At 37.3% G+C, this 16709-nt stretch overlaps 1 protein-coding gene across 2 annotated transcripts in view; it reads left to right on the top strand.

Moving 5' to 3' along the window:
* Positions 1-9554, top strand: part of asap3 (ArfGAP with SH3 domain, ankyrin repeat and PH domain 3) — a 45747-nt gene extending 36193 nt beyond the window's left edge. Inside the window, exons 14-26 of one of the 2 annotated variants that reach the window (NM_001365099.2) lie at positions 107-273; positions 1325-1458; positions 1826-1917; positions 2034-2214; positions 2803-2888; positions 2986-3101; positions 4410-4477; positions 4862-4966; positions 5086-5290; positions 5550-5769; positions 6937-7138; positions 7640-7768; positions 8117-9554. In NM_001365099.2, coding sequence (NP_001352028.2) covers positions 107-273; positions 1325-1458; positions 1826-1917; positions 2034-2214; positions 2803-2888; positions 2986-3101; positions 4410-4477; positions 4862-4966; positions 5086-5290; positions 5550-5769; positions 6937-7138; positions 7640-7768; positions 8117-8191 — 1780 coding nt within the window. In that variant the 3' untranslated portion in view covers positions 8192-9554. Of the gene's footprint in view, positions 1-106; positions 274-1324; positions 1459-1825; positions 1918-2033; positions 2215-2802; positions 2889-2985; positions 3102-4409; positions 4478-4861; positions 4967-5085; positions 5291-5513; positions 5770-6936; positions 7139-7639; positions 7769-8116 lie in introns of both variants that reach the window. The other variant, NM_001365098.2, reaches the window with a different exon arrangement.
* Positions 9555-16709: the final 7155 nt, after the last annotated feature.

The following is a 16709-nucleotide window of genomic DNA, read 5'->3' as shown; positions in this document are numbered from 1 at the left end:
AAAGATTAAGGAAGACAATGAACCGTTAAAGATGCAGCAGATGTTCCTAAAAGATCATTGTTTGCTGGAGAATTGAGATATGAATGCAGATCTTGTCTTGTTGCAGATGGGTGTCTGTGCTGCAGAACAGTAAAGAGGAGGCCTTAAACACTGCTCTTGGAGGAGATCAGCTGCAGTTTCAGGACAGTGGTCTGCAAGAGCTTGTCCGTGCTGTCATCTCAGGCCTGAGAAACCTGCCCGGCAATGAGTCCTGCTGTGACTGCGGAGCACCAGGTCACCACCAGATGTTCTTGATGCATTTTGCTAAGGAATAGTTCACCCAGAAACTACAATTTACTAATTAATTAACTCATTCATTCATTAATTTTCTTTTTGGCTTAGTCCCTTTATTAATCAGGGATCGCCACAGCGAACAACCAACTTATCCAGCATATGTTCTAAGCAGTTGGTGCCCCTCCAGCCACAACCCAACACACTCTTCCATTCACACACATACACTATGGCCAATTTAACTTATTCAATTCACATGTACCGCATGTTTTTGGACTGTGGGAGAAACCGGAGCACCCGGAGGAAACCCACGCAAACACGGGGAGAACATGCAAACTTAAACACACACACAGAAATGCCAACTTACCCAGCTGGAGCTCGAACCAACGACCTTGTTGCTTTGAAGCAATAATGCTACCCACTGTGCCGCCTGTTTGTTTTTTATGTTGATCACAAAATAAGATATTTTGAAACAAACTAAAAACTGGTTATTATTGACATCCTTAGTAGACAAAAACAAATAATTTGACAGCCACTAATGAATGATTTCCAGCATTTTGTGTTCAGTAAAAGAAAGTAAGTCCAAATAGAGTGAGTACATCATTGTCTGCGCCGATAGCCTAGTGGTTGGTGCATCAACACATAGCACCAAGTTGCTTACAGCGACCTGAGTTCGATTCCCAGCTCAAGGTCCTTTGCCAATCCTTTCCTTATTTCTGCTCCCCTCACTTTCCTCTATGTAAATCACCACTGTCCTATCAGTGAAGATGAAAACCACTAAAAAATGTTTACATCATGATGACAGTTTATTTATTTATATATTTTTGAGTGAGCTATTCCTTTTAAATCATATTAAAATAATTGTTTTATTTATTTTCCACATTAATTTCATTGGCATAAACATCATAATTTTAAAGGGGTCCTATTATGCATTATACTTACATTGGTTTGTTTGTGTAAGACGATTAATGGCATTTGTATGCAAATCAGTTTCTCTGAGTTACTGAACAACACTATATTGGTCACCAACATATGTTTTACTTTTGCTCTTTAGATCCCACATGGCTCTCCACTAACCTGGGCATTCTCACCTGTATCGAGTGTTCAGGAATCCATCGTGAGCTCGGAGTACATCAGTCACGAATTCAGTCTTTAACTCTCGATGTGCTGAGCACCTCTGAGCTTCTGGTAAACACACACACACTTCTCTTTTATTCTGAGAGTATGGGTGGTTTCCATGTTTTCTATGTTGAGGCCCACTAAACACACACACACACACCATTAATTTTCTAATTGCACATATCGTATTTCCTTTTTTTCTTTTTGCCCATAATCCACTGGGACTGAGTCAGCAGTTACTCACGAGTGACTCTTTCTCATCTGTACATGTTTATGTGAACTTTTTACCTCTTACAGTAAGGAGAAATCTTCCCAAGTGTTAGTGTCCTTTATTATTTTACTGCTTAGTTGGATATATAGGCAAACATGGATGCACAAAGCTGGATGCATGAATGAAGTGTACAGATGTGTTCATTAGATATGTTTTGATTCACAGTTGGCAGTGAGCATTGGAAATGCCAGGTTTAATGACATCATGGAGGTCAACTTACCCAATGATGCAGTCAAGCCACTTCCAAAGAGTGACATGTGAGTCAAATTGTGTAGTTTACAAACACAGCGTCTTGATAACAGCAACATGTATTTGCTGATAGTAGCTGTGCTTTAGAATTTTTTCTGATTCATTTTGTTTTTGTGCATCTCAGGACAGCGAGGAAGGAATACATTGTAGCGAAGTATGCAGAGCGGCGCTATGTTCTCCCTAAAGAGCACTCTGAAGCATACCGCGTGTTTGACACTGTGAGGAGCAAAGACCTCATGTCACTGCTGCAGCACTATGCAGAGGGAGAGGACCTGTCTAAACCAGTCGCCATTCCCGATGGACAGGTGAGACAGCTCAGCCCCACCACTATGATAACATAAACATTCCATTGCTCCATTTCTGACTTCAGACATTTCCTGAGATGTTCAATTCCATATGAGATTTCCTGCGGTTAAGTTTGTAGTAGGTTTATTTATACCTGATCAGTTTGAAATGCATAAGTAGAAATAAGACATCTGTGTGGATGTTATTAATCATGCATCATTCGCTCTCTGTAATTCTGTATTTCCTCTCTTTCCCCATCTCTAATCAGATTTCTCCTCTCCTCAGCCCACTCAGGAAGTGAGCACAAGCTGTGTAATGACTGCTCTGCTTGTGTTTGAGTTTGTTTTGTGTGTGTGTGTGTGTGTCTGTGTTATATGGTCTATTTATCTTAAGCAGAATTTGACTTTAATGACTGAATCATCAGTTTTATATTTGTGCACCTACATATACTTACAAGTGGAGAATTGTAGTACGCCAACTCAAAAGTCCAGTTCATGAATTTTTGTCACTCTTATTCACACTCGAATAACTGCACACTTGTTTCGCCAACACAGTAGTTGGTTGGCAGCAGCCAATGACTTTATCTCATGCTTTTCTGCATCTCACAGGATCTGAAGGAGACCGGTCTTCACTTAGCTGTGCGCATGTCTGATAAGACTTCTCTGGCTCTGGTGGATTTTCTTGCACAAAACTGGTGAGAGAAATCTACTTGTCATCTCCAATCTATCAGCAACGTTTAGGATGTCCATCAGCTGACCGCTCTTCCTCTCTCCCTCTCTGTGTTTTCACAGTGGCTGCCTGGAAAAGAAGACTGTAGAAGGAAACACAGCTCTTCATTACTGTGCATTATACAAAAAAACAGAGTGTTTGAAACTTCTGCTCAAAGCAAAGGCTGTTTTACATACAGGTATGCAAAAATAACTAACTTGGTTTCAGCGATGAACATTTGATGGATGGATGGTAAATGGATAGAAATGATTTATGGATAGAGAATCAATGCATTGAATTGAATAATGCAATTCAATGCATGACATTGAATGATGCAAAGTTATTTAGTGGTTTCCATGCATGAGATGACTGGATGGTTGGTTGGATGGTTAGTAAGTGTAGTGTGTATTTAGATGTGGTGGGTTTCATTAAAGTTGTTTTTTGTCGCTTCTTGTTTAACCTGCATTAATGCATTGTGTAATCTGTCATGTGTAAGCTGCATGATTAATCATTAAAAGATTAGGATCTCAACACCGACAAAACAAATAAAAAATGATGGTGATTTGCATATGTTTTTTTCCAATCACTGCATTTAATTCTAAAAACGCAAAAATCAAGAAAGAGACTCAGTCTATTGAGTTAGTTATGAAGTTACAAACAGTCAAATAACACAGAAATACTGGGATAACAGTTTATAGTTTAGATAAAACCACTCATCGTTTATGGTAATGATTAAAAATCAGTCTTATGCATTTAACGACGCTCAAAATGAAAGTTTTAGGCAGCAATTACATTATTACAAGTCATCAAAAATATGCCAATCAATAATTCTTAAAATGACACATCTAGCAATGAAACAAAAAATTGTACAAGTAAATAACTGAATCATTCATTGAAAATGAGACTTAAAAATAAATAAGGGCTATACAAAGTAGATTGTTAGATTTATACATTTAGCATTATCAGCAACAGTTGTAGTAACAGTGAATGTTTTACAGTACTGAATATTTTACAATTTATTTTTATTCAGCTGATTATTTCTTCATTTTATTTTGATTAAAAATACAGGTTTTACATTTTGTTTATTAAAACCAAAAGTTTCTTGCAGTACTGTTTTGTAATAAATAGAAAAAAGTTACATTTGTCTCCTTCCCTTTTTGGCTGGATGGATGGACGGATGGACGGACAGACAGACAGATGGATAGATAGATAGATGGATAGATAAACGGATGGATGGATGGATGGATGGGTGGGTGGGTGGGTGGTTGGGTGTAAAGATGAATGGATAGGTGTGTGGAAAAATGGTTGGGTAGTCAGATGGATAGATGGGTGGAGGGATGGATGAAAGAATAAATGGACATGTACATAGATAAGATAGATGGATGGACGGGTAGATATATAAACAGACTGTGCAACTATGAGCATGATTGACACACATTCAGGAATGTAGTTCGGTAGACAAATAAATCTTTTGTCTGATTGTGATCTTCTATTGTTCTTATTGTAGTGAACTCTGCGGGCGAGACGGCTCTTGACATTGCCAAGAGACTGCAGCACATGCAGTGTATTGAACTGGTGAGTTTCACATGTTGTACACGTACACAGACTGCTGATACAAAGCTTTTATTGGCTTTGTCTGTGTATGCGAGCACATGTTTGTACAGATATTATCTCCAGGTTGACTTGGTTAAACTTTATCCTGTTTAATATCCTGAAGTCTCATATGACTGTGTTCTTAAGCAACATCCCCTGCATATAATTATATCATCACATAAAGCAAGCATACAATAATGATGCAGTTTAATATCATTTCTGCCAAATTAAAGGCCGGGGTCATGCAGTCCCCGATGGTTGATTATAAAGTTTTTGTTTTGCTGTATCTTATTTATATCAGTCTTGTCAAAACTGTAACCATGTGAGCCGGCTATGATATTTCTTATCTTTTTTGTGTATGTTCAGTTGGAATTGGCACACAGTGGGAAGTTTAACTCTCAGATCCATGTTGAATACACATGGGAGATGCCACAGGACATGTATGACAGTGAAGACGATCTGGATGAAAGGGTCTGTTATGACTTCATACTATATGAATTTTTGTATTAGCAAAGTAGTCCTCAGGAAAACAGATTTCTCTTTTTTTTTTATTCCAAATCTAAATACAAATGCTCAATGTCATTGTTTAGGCAAGTCCTCATCCTAAAGTATCACGGTCTCCACTTCCCCCTACTGGTGTGAACGGGCACTGCTCTTCTGCGTGGAATTTAAATAAAAGCTGTCCAGCCAGAACCTATGAGAACATTGACTTCCTATATCGAAATCCACCCAACAACAGCGCCCCCACTGGTGGTCACATGCCACCTCCACTACCAGCTAAAGCAATACAGAGAGGTAAGATGCTGTTTATCAGCCTTTAATTGCTGAAGTCTGGAATTAAGCATCGACAAAAGAGCTGAATGTTGAGCTGATCAAAATTGAATAGACAAACAAAAATTATTTTATTTTATTTGAAAAGATGAAGTGAGCTGGTTGCATATGTAGATTTCTATAGAAACCCTGCAGGTTTATTCCAGACAAACCACAGCACGGTCATAGGTAATATGTGTCCCCACAGGACGTTCAGATCCTCAGATTTCGGGTTCCATTCCAGAGACTCACACTCCGTACCGCCAGAGTTCTCATCCCACGGGTTGCTTTCAGAAAATTAGCACCACACCTCCAGAGCCCTGTGGACCCACACCTGCACGCTCTCACAGCACCGGGCCATCTAAAGGACAGAGACAGACCGTGTTCTGGGAGGGACAGCCGTTCTCAGGGGCAGAGGGCAAAAATCACTCCACCTCACCCCAGAGTCAAAGAGGACCTGTCAGGTTAGTCAATGCAATTCTGCGTTTGCTTTAACTTGAGGCCAGATATTTCCTCAGTATTGTACATTATTATTATTGTAGATTTTAGTTTTACTGTCATTTACAGTTGCATTAAAAAAAATGAACTACATATGAGCTATCAGTATTGTTTAAAGCATGGGTGCCCAAACTCTGTTCTAGAGGGCGGTGTCCTGCAGAATTTAGCTCTAACTGCAGTTAGAAATAACATAACCCACTAGTTCTTAGGTAAACTAGAAACTTCCTGGCAGGTGTGTTGAAGCTAAACTCTGCAGGGCACCGCCTCTCCAGGACCTAGTCTGGGCCTGGTTTAAAGGATAATTCACTAAAAAAATCTGAACTAAACAAAATCTGTCATTTATTCACTCCTGTGTTATTACAGATCTATATGATTTGGTAATCCATTGTTTTTCATTGCATTTTTTTTACCTACAGTTGAAGTCAATAGGAACATTCTTCAAAATATCTTCTCGTTTGTTACCACGCTCTTCTAGTGCTGGACTTTTAGAATTTCACTCTGTAAACCTGATGTGATCTGGCGGCACTTCTTTTAGTTACTATGCTCCAAATATTTGGAATTGTCTCCCAAATGAAGTAAAAGGATCCCCCAGCATTGATGTTTTTAAAAAGCGTGTTAAGACACATGTTTTTAAAATTGCGTATGAATACAACAATTTGTGAAGTGTATGCATTTTATCTATATTGTGTAGGTGTACTGTATGTATGTATGCATGTATGGTGTGTGCATGCATATGTGAGGACTATTATGTGTGTGATTGTGTGGTTATATGCGTGTACATATATGCTTTTCTCTGAGTATATATTTGTTGTTTTTATGCTTTATTTGTCTATACATATTTATGTGGTTTATTTTAATGCTTGTTTGTTGTTTGTGAAGCACTTTGAGTTGCATGTATGTAGGAAAAGTGCTATACAAATAAAATGTATTATTAATATTAATATGCGATAGAAAGAACACGGGTTTAAAACAAAATGTTTTGTAAATTTTGAGAATTCAAATTTCTGATTTTGAATTTAAGCCCGTTTAATGTATTTCTATTAAATTTAGTGTAACACCCCCTGAAATCTGCATTTCTGTAAATATGTATGCGTCATATTCTGATATATTATCACTGAAATTTGTGTATGCAGCTCAGAGAAGACAACCTCATATCGGCGGACGAGTGGCGGCAGTCAAGGAAAGGGTTCAGCTCCATCTCCAGGCTATGCAGGCAGTCAAGAGGAACTTTACTGCAGTCCGGCTTCCAACCCTGCACCTCCTCCAGCTAATGCTAACAACAGTGTCGCGGTGCCAGTCTTACTGCCACCACCTCGATCACGAAAAAACGCAATGGTAATAATAAAAAGCAGTGATCTTTAGTTTTAAGAAAAATGCCTTCTCTATGTTTATATAGTATATTTTGTTTGTGAACATTGTACATGTACAGGTGGAATATGCTACACAACATTTGTGCAGATTTTTCAAGGGAGATGATGCTAGTTTTCATATTGTGTACATTCAGAGTCGATTAAATTCACAGAAAATCATGCAGTCTTTGATTGACACAGACTCCAATTTTTTTCTGAATGATATCAAATATCTGAGGGAAAAGAACATTTTAAAATGAGACTCATCTAAATGTTAATAATACCAGGTATAAATATTAATGCTCTTAACTGACCACCTGTAATCAGATCCCTGAAAATGCATGGTAAAACAGGGAATAAGCCTTAGTTGTTTTGTTTTGAGCATTTCTCTGTATTAAAGTCATCAACTGTATGATTTCGTGTTTAATGTTCATGTAATGTATTTCAGTCTTGGCTTGCTAAAGTATTTATTATCTGTTTGTTTTAGATCTCATTAAGGGAAAGGCCCAAAAAGGTCAAAGCATTGGTTGACTGCAGAGCGGTTGGAGCCAATCATCTGGCTTTTTTTAAGAACGAGGTCATAATAGTCACAGCAACTGATGACCCACACTGGTGGGTAAGTATACAAACTCTATCACACTAAAAAAAAAGCACACACACAGGTTTGTTTTTGTGGACATTCCATTGTTTTTATTCTGTACAACCTGTATTAGTTAATACCTCTATCCCCCTACCCCAACCCTCACAGGAGACATTCTGCATTTTTGCATGCTCAAAACACTGAATTTCTTGTAATTTATGAGCCATTTTCCTCATGGGGACCAAATAATGTTTCTCCAATGTCAAAATGTACAGCTATTGCTAATCCTGTTGGGATATTTTGTCCCCCTCCTGTGTTTATTTGCCATGAGTTTAAATCTGTGAATGAATTTAGAGTCTAATCCCCAAAATCGTTCTCCCCCAGGTGGGCCACATAGAGGGAGAACCTTCTAGAAGCGGCACCTTTCCAGTCAACTATGTACATAAATTAGGAGAATGAGATGACACCATGTGGAGCCAGTCTAGACTGTTGCTTTTATCTTCAGATCCGCTGGACCTAGTAGCGGTGACATGCACTTAGAAGATGAAAGACTGGAGAACAGACTCTCTCACAGCATTAGTGTGGACACGGTAAGATGATCCATCGGTCCATTCAGTGTTGTTCAGAACGTATCTCAGCTGTTCATCTGGACGGAAGGATTGGCAGGTACGTCTTTCGAATGACTGGACTTCTTTGGCGGAAAAAAGGGCTTTGTTGTTTGACAGCACTTCTTGTATCTTATTGACGCCGAAGCTATTGGAGTTGAAGGTCTCTAAAAAAGATTGTTGCCAGACTCGGAGGCACTGGACTCATTTGCTGAACCTCATCCTGTGGTTGGTGCTCTCTGGATATCATTTTATACCATCAGGCATTATGACGTGCCCATTAGTTCTGGCCAGACAGCAGGTCCACCAGACAGAGGAGGGTGGATTTGGTTTCATCTGTCTCCTCTGCAGCGTCGTCTCCTATTGCTGCTGATTCCCGGACATGAGGGTTATTCATAAACAGGCACACAAAGACTTTTAGGAACCTCAGAAATGCCTGATTGGTTTGGACTGCAGATTTTTCAGTATTCTTCAGTATTGCAACTTACGAAAGAAACCCAAAATACATCAAGTAACCAACACAGTACAGACACTATTACACTTTATAGTGCACACACAAACAATATGTTAGTCCGATGCCTAATAGTTATTTTTAAAAGCTCAAACATGGTTATTTTTAAAGCTCAATTCATGACTTGCTTGTTTTGGTAGAGTAATATTTAGTTGTCTACAGTAAAGAGAAAGATTAAATTCTCATATTTGTAGGCACACATAAAATCTGAATTGGCATTCAGTAAAAACAGAACAAAATATTTTTTATGCCACCCAAAGTTATTGTCTCTTCCGTGTCTGTATTGTTATCGATCAGCATTAGCTTTTGTTTTATAGGGTCTTCCTTCAGATGGAGGAAGTTTATGTTGCATTTGGGACATGTCTTAGCAGACGCTGTATAAATGTTTGATAAGCTGAAGCACACAACAGATGTATTCCCTTCTGCCATCTCATTGACTTCTGTGAAGAATTTTTCGGGCAGAGATGAAAGTGTCCAGTATGTTGGCAGCAGAGGTCCAAAGCGGTTCAGCTGACTTTGTGTTTTAGGAAAGCAAACGGTAAAGCTGCTTGTAAACGATGCTATTAACCATTTTGTATCATTGTCATCTTATAATATTTACAAAAGTCATGTCTAGTTTGTTCTGAACATGATTGTATTTTCTTTAAAATAGTGTTTTCCATCTGTGTCTGAGAACGGATGATGACAATTAAATGTTTGAAAGCTATAACTGCATTTGTTGTTTCTGGGTTAATCAGACAATAGATCAAAAAAGCTCTAATCAGTTATTGTTGACTCTAGACCTTTTTACATTTCTGGGTTTCTCAGTAGCGGAAGACGGCAGAGTTGGGTAAACTTAGAGCGCAGTTAATTGGTGAGTACAACAAATATTGTTTTTACAATCCTATTTGCTAATATGATAAATAAAAAACGCTTCGAAGATGTTATCAAGACTTTCAGAAAAAGAAACAAAATTGTGCGAGACTGATGACAGCAGCCAGAGGAGAGAATAACATCAAATTTACTCTCAGCCCCATAGATATGCTGCATTAGAAACGCCTCACACAATTACTAATTCGTTTTTTGTAATTTGATGTAAAGATTATATAATACATACATACTTACATAAATGCATACAAATGGTCATATGTTTTTAATAAAATCAAAATAATAAAAACTTTCAAAGATTTAAGATTATGATGACCGTTAAACACGTCATAACAGTCTTGTAAAAGATGTCCATAACACTTACAGCAAGTACTTTATAATAGGACATAATACATTGTCACTTGAAGAAATGGCGTAAGTGTGTTTTTCTAGAATATGTAAGCCTTCTACTGTCACACATGCAGTTTTTGCTCTCGGCAGTTTGTTTCCACACAAATCTTGGCTTAAGAATGGGAGCTTTTTGCAAATGGATTATATACACATATACAGCTATTGGAAAAAAATAAGAGCCTTTACTTGACAATTTTCATTTTACTCTGAATTTACAATGTATAGTTTGTGTTTGGATTAATTGTTTTGGGTTGATTTATTCTGTTAACTACTAATGACCATTTCTTCTAATTTAAAATCATTTTATTTTCGTAAATGTCAAAAAAAGTACTGTTTCAGCTGCTTTAAAACAGCACACTAGCAGTGCAGACCTCAGATATCAGCATTTGGTGGAATAACCCTAGTTTGTTATTTAGACCAGCTGTAATTTACTTAAAGGGCTCCTATGATGAAAATCATCTTTTGTAAGCTGTTTGGACAGAATTGTGAGTAGGTATAGTGTGTTCACTGTTGGGGTATTATAAAGACAGTATATCGCTCTTTTTTTTTTTAATTTCCTGATGTTAAAAATAGGTTCCAAATCCCTCCCGTTTTGAGGCCCACCGCAACGTGACATAGGAGTGCGATTAACCCGCCTACCGAATTGATTTGACAGCTGTGTATTAGCACGTCTCTATAGTAACACGTATAATCATATCCACAAGACAGGACATGTGCAAAGCAACTGAGATTAAAAGATCTGTTGAGCTCTCTGTGATCATCAATCATTATCAAATGTGATCAAGAATCAGTTTTACAAGCTTAAAGCGTTTTTAAAATGTCTTTAAAGTGCATGTTTGTAATGAATTACATCGATTTAAACGTCTTTATCAACACAGCCGCATGTAGTACAATTATAAAAGAAGACACTTCAATCTTGGTTTGTGGACAATAAATCAGGTTTATAGCAGTGAATAATAACGTGTATCCTGTCACATTTGCTTGCAAAAACAGTGCAAAGTTAAATGCGCACGCTCTTTGTGTGTGCGTGAACTTTATAATGACATTGTGTGCGACTCATCGTTGCAACTCCACAACAAATACATCAAATAATCATTGGGAAAGTTCTTACTGTAGTATTTCTCACAAACGCTACGTGAGCGCTGCTTCCTTCATGTCTGTCACTGTGCTGTTTTTCTGACGCAGCCGAGGCGGAGATTGCGGCACACTCTTGACAGGCACGTGGGATCGGTGGGCGGGGAGAACTAGCATTAAAGGCACAGGAAACAAAAACAGCTACAATGTGTTCAGAGCAGAAAATCAAATATTCTGAAAGCTATATTAAATAATCTGATGGGTGTTTTGAGTAGAACCTATACAGACACATTCTGGAGACACAAAAGACTTCTCTTAAATCTTGAAAAAGGGATAAAATAAGTACCCTTTAAAAATGTTTCTAAATCACTTCTTATTTGAAATTTGCAAGACTAAACCTTCATGCAATAAAACAAACATTACCATTTTACTCAAAGCCATATCTTATAAATCCAGTAAATCCAGAGATCAAGTGGTCTCTTAATTTTTTTCCACAGCTATATATGTGTAGATCCATATTAGTTGCTCCTCTTTCAGCCATCACTCTGGATGGGCCTAATGGACGGTTGCCAGCACTCAGCTTCTTTACAGATTGAAAATCGGTAGCTCTTAGTGTCTGACTGAGCTGTTGCATAATTGACAGGTGTTACGTCACTGGTCAGAGGGTCAGACAGTGCAGAAAGTTTCAGGTCAGTGTGAAGCAGATGTTCACTCTGAAATGCTTGCAGCGTGATACATCAGCTGGTTGAGTGCCAGTGTAATCTGTCATTTTATTGAACATACTGTCTCAAAAAATTGTTTGTTTAAAAAAAAGGGCAGTTAAACCTGTATATGAGAAACAAATGTGTAGTACTGTAAAAGTGTTGCTGAATTAATCAAGCTTTTCAGTAGTGTTTAAGTGTAAGATCAAGCTGCAAAAAGTGCTTTTTTACTCAGTGTTTTTGTCTTGTTTCTATTCCAAATATCTACTACCATTTTCTAGACAAGCAAAAAATACTGTCTTGGTTTTAGAAAGACCATTTTCCCTTAAAACAAGCAAAATAATTTAGTTTACCCCACTGGCAGACTATTTTGCTTATTTTAAGGGAAACCCTGCTTAATTTGACTTATTATTTCTGAAAACAATATTTTTGCTTGTGTTGGACCACCAACACTTCATGCTTTGGATGTCTCCTTTGTCTGTCACACTCATTGCAGGTTTTTCATTCTGCTGATGGGCTGATGATCTGAATCTCATGTGTTCGGTTAAGGAGCTACAGAGGTGGTGGTCCTTCAGGAACATGGTTGAGAAACACTGGTCTAGTACATGCTTTTGGAATAGAAACAAGACACTCAAGTAAATGCAGTATGGATTATATGGGAAGTTAAAATGACCATTGTTGTTTAGTAATGTAAAAAAGTAAAAACAAGATTCTATTCTGAGAGGTTCAGTCAGATTAAATGACTATAGTTTTTTCCCTCTAGTGCACGCTATCCAGACCAAATGTGAGACACTTTTGAATATTGCTTTTAATAGTATATAGATTTTTAAAAATGCCTATATATTTTTGTTATTATTACACAGCAATTGAGACTATATAGAATTACTTTTTACTTTTTTTCTTTTGCTGTTAATAAAAATGTACCACACTGCAGGTCTATTTTTTATAATAGTTTTTTTTTAGGTTTTTGCTTGTCAGACTGAACAAACATGATCTCACTTGTATTTAATTCTATAGGGGTACGACAGATTATCTCTGGGATAATCTTCCTTCCACTGTACAAAAGTGATGATGTCATTTGGAGCCCAGCTCTGTAGCCATGGTTTTAAAATTCGACTCAAACTCCAGCTGATATAATCACAAGAGCACAGTGTAATTACAATCATTTTCAGTTGGTTCCCGTCTTTTTCATGTACATGAAGATTATGTGGTTTATTAGGCTTTTATACTGCAGCCAACCAACGGGGGGCGATCAATTGTCTTTGGCTTCACTATTTGCAGCCAACATAGAAAAAGCAAAAGTGAATTTTTAGCAATGCAGTGGGTAAATGTTTGAAATAGCAGTCAAATATTTGACTTAATTTTGCAAATATTGTAGTGTGCTTCTATGTCGAGCAAATCAAGAGCCAATAGAAACACAGAACCTGACAACATAATCAGCGTGACAACAAACAAATACATAGAATTATATATATATATAAAAAATTATTATATATATATATATATATATATATATATATATATATATATATATATATATATATATGCTGTCATATTCACTCACCGGCCACTTTATTAGGTACAGCTGTCCAACTGCTCATTGAAAGAAATTTCTAATCAGCCAATCACATGGCAGCAACTCAGTGCATTTAGGCATGGACAAGAGAATCTGTTGCAGTTCAAACCGTGTATCAGAATGGGGGGAAAATGTGATTTAAGTGAATTTGAACGTGACACGGTTGTTGGTGCTAGACGGTCGGGCCTAAATATATCAGAAACTGCTGATCGACTGGGCTTTTAACACACAACCATCTCTAGGGTTTAGAGAGAATGGTCTGAAAAAGAGAAAATATCCAGTGAGCAGCAGTTATGTGGGTGCAAATGCCTTGTTGATGTCAAAGGAGAATGGCCAGACTGGTTTAGAAGAAAACAGTAAGTCAAATAACCACTCGTTACAACTGAGGTATGCAAAAGAGCATCTCTGAACACACAACACGTCCAACCTTGAAGTGGATGGGCTGTAGCAGCAGAAGACCACACCGGGTACCACTCCTGTGAGCCAGGAACAAGAAACTGAGGCTACAATTCTCACAGGCTCACCAAAATCAGACAATAAAAGATTGCCTACCTGAATATTGTTGCTGTCCATCCCTTTATGACTACAGTGTACCCATATTCTGATGGCTACTTCCAGCAGGATAACGCGCCATGTCATAAAGCACGCATCATCTCAGACTGGTTTCTTGAACATGACAATGAGTTCACTGTACTCAAATGGCCTCCACAGTCGCCAGATCTCAATCCAATAGAGCACCTTTGGGATGTGGTGGAACGAGAGATTCGCATCATGAATGTGCAGCCGACAAATCTGCAGCAACTGTGTGTGCGCAAGTGAACAGGTAGATAGATAGACAGACGGCTTACCTCTAGAAAATGTTCCCACAAATGACTTCTCCATTATACACCTTGCTTCTTTATAAACTTTATCATTTGCATGATTTACAAAAAGGTAATGTGATATGCCTCAGATTCTTATGTCACAAAAGCAGAATTTTTTATTTTATAGAGTATGTTGGGTCATTTAAAGTGTATAGAAAATCACCAGGGTAAGCTTTTACCCCAACTAAACCCATTCATTGGATCAGGGCTATTATAATATCATCGCTTTTTCCATTATGGGTTGAAACCATTATGCAAGACCTTATGTTATGCAAACACAGTAAGTGCTTTACTGATCTTTGCATAAACTGAAAGTGAAGATGAAATGAATGGCTGCTCTTTTGCACTTCAGAGTTTTAATCTCGGTGATGTTGCAGATGTTTCGCTTAAGTGCTTTCTGCACTACTTAAGTGATCTGAGCTCGTTTTAGGGATATATTTACACAATGTGATTACTCTGATATATTAGTATTACTCATAACTGTGGGATTGGGGATGAAGTCTCAAAGCACCATCATCAGGTTAGTCTCGAATATGAGACATTAAGGTTGCACTTTATATTACAACAGGAGTGATTAGTGTGTACTTTCAATGTACTTATCAAAGAAAGTACTGTTATGTAAGGTAGCTACATTTTTACATGTGTGCATACAGGGTTCTTACACATTTGCCAAAGCCAAAATTTGAGCACTTGGTGGCAAATGAAGCACAATATATATTAGCGCCCATATTGGCTGATAACTGCTATTTTTTTTGATCGGTTTGATAACAAATTTAGGCTGATATCTTTAAGTCGATAGATTCTGCATTATTTCCGCTGGTTGAACCACTGCACACGCTTGATATCTGCTGCTTATTTGGTTTATGTTCGTTGATATGGGTGCTTTATTTATTGCTTTATTTAGATTTTATTTAAATAGAAAGTTGGCCATAGACAACAGTAGCTTAGAGATTAAGGTTTTAAAATAAAATCAGTTGCTCGCTTTATGCTTTTGCCTTGTGTTTTTGCAATCATGCAGAAAAATCAGAGAAGCTGATCGGCTAACATATTGGCTATGGGTCTCCAAATCTTAAGAGTTATTGGTGAAAATATCCAATTGGTGCATCTCTACATACATATACAGACTTTTTACGCATCATATGAGATGCTAATTATTATTTTATTCTGTATAGTATTCAAAGGAAACATTTTGATGGAATGTTTGTCACAGCACAACACTAAATACCAGTCATTTACTCTCTTAAATTATTTTCTTTATTTTCATTTTAATTAGCACAGAATAAAATACTACGCTACAGGCACATGTGCATACAAAAGCAAAAAGATTGCTTTTAAGTAGTGTATTATTATTACCTTTTTAGTAGGATAAATTATCTAGAAAGCATCACTACATTTTCAAGTCATTTCAATGATCCAAATTAAACCTTCAAGTTCAAGTATTTTCAAGGATTTCCAGCACCCGTACAAACCCTGTATGTATACTTAGAACATACATAAGTACTAAGTGAAAATAAAACTGGGTCTTAGGTCATGCAGTTATCGTTTAACTTAGCACACTGTTAAATAAAATGCAACTATGTGATGTAATACCAAGATTAATGAGGGTTTTACACACTTAAAATACTTTATCTTTGTTTCTTGCTCATTCTATTTGGATAAACAGAATCCCAGGTCACATTGCTTTATACTGTTCATAATTAATCCTGCCAATTCATAAACTTTAACACTGTACATTTTTAAAAGGTTAACGTCTCTTTTTGCATGTTTGTGTTGTCAGTATCATTGATTGGACTGGATCAAAACATTCCAGATCATCATGTTATATTTTGTCGACTACTATCTGTTTCTTTACCTGAAAGTGCTTTTTTTTCTAGAGTTAAATCAAAGTTTGACAAGCTTATGGAGTTTTTCAATGCTGCTTTTCTTTGAGCCAATCGATTTTAAATCGGTTGACTTTGGCATATATAAATGTCAGCTGGACTGACATTAGCAGTCTGTTTTTCCTTCAGTGCTGATGTCTGTCTGATTGCCAGATGGCTCAGGAAAAGAAATGATGGTGTTGGTACTGATTTCAGCAGAATTCTTTTCAAGTGATGCTGGATCAAGCACTTCCTCAGGTCCTGTTGCCCTATCAAATTCTGCTGAGAGACCGACTGTTTAAAATAGACATTGGCATATTAGTTTCTCTCTCTGGCACGAGATCAGCATTTTTCATAAGCATATCTGGTCATTTAAAAAGGTCAAGGGAATAAATATTGTGCACAGGAGCAAATGGATTCTTTTAAATCTTCGTGTTTTTTTTTGTTTTGTTCAGCAAACAAATAGTAAACCAGCGAGCAAAAACCAACAATAAAAAAAATATATCCTTTCAATGACGGACAAGAGACGAG

The sequence above is a fragment of the Danio rerio genome, chromosome 17 (genome assembly GCF_052040795.2).
Source record: "Danio rerio strain M-AB ecotype USA chromosome 17, GRCz13ab, whole genome shotgun sequence".
Lineage (NCBI taxonomy): Eukaryota > Metazoa > Chordata > Actinopteri > Cypriniformes > Danionidae > Danio > Danio rerio.
The sequence above is the reverse complement of the archived record's forward strand: the minus strand, read 5'-3'. Positions and strand labels throughout refer to the sequence as shown.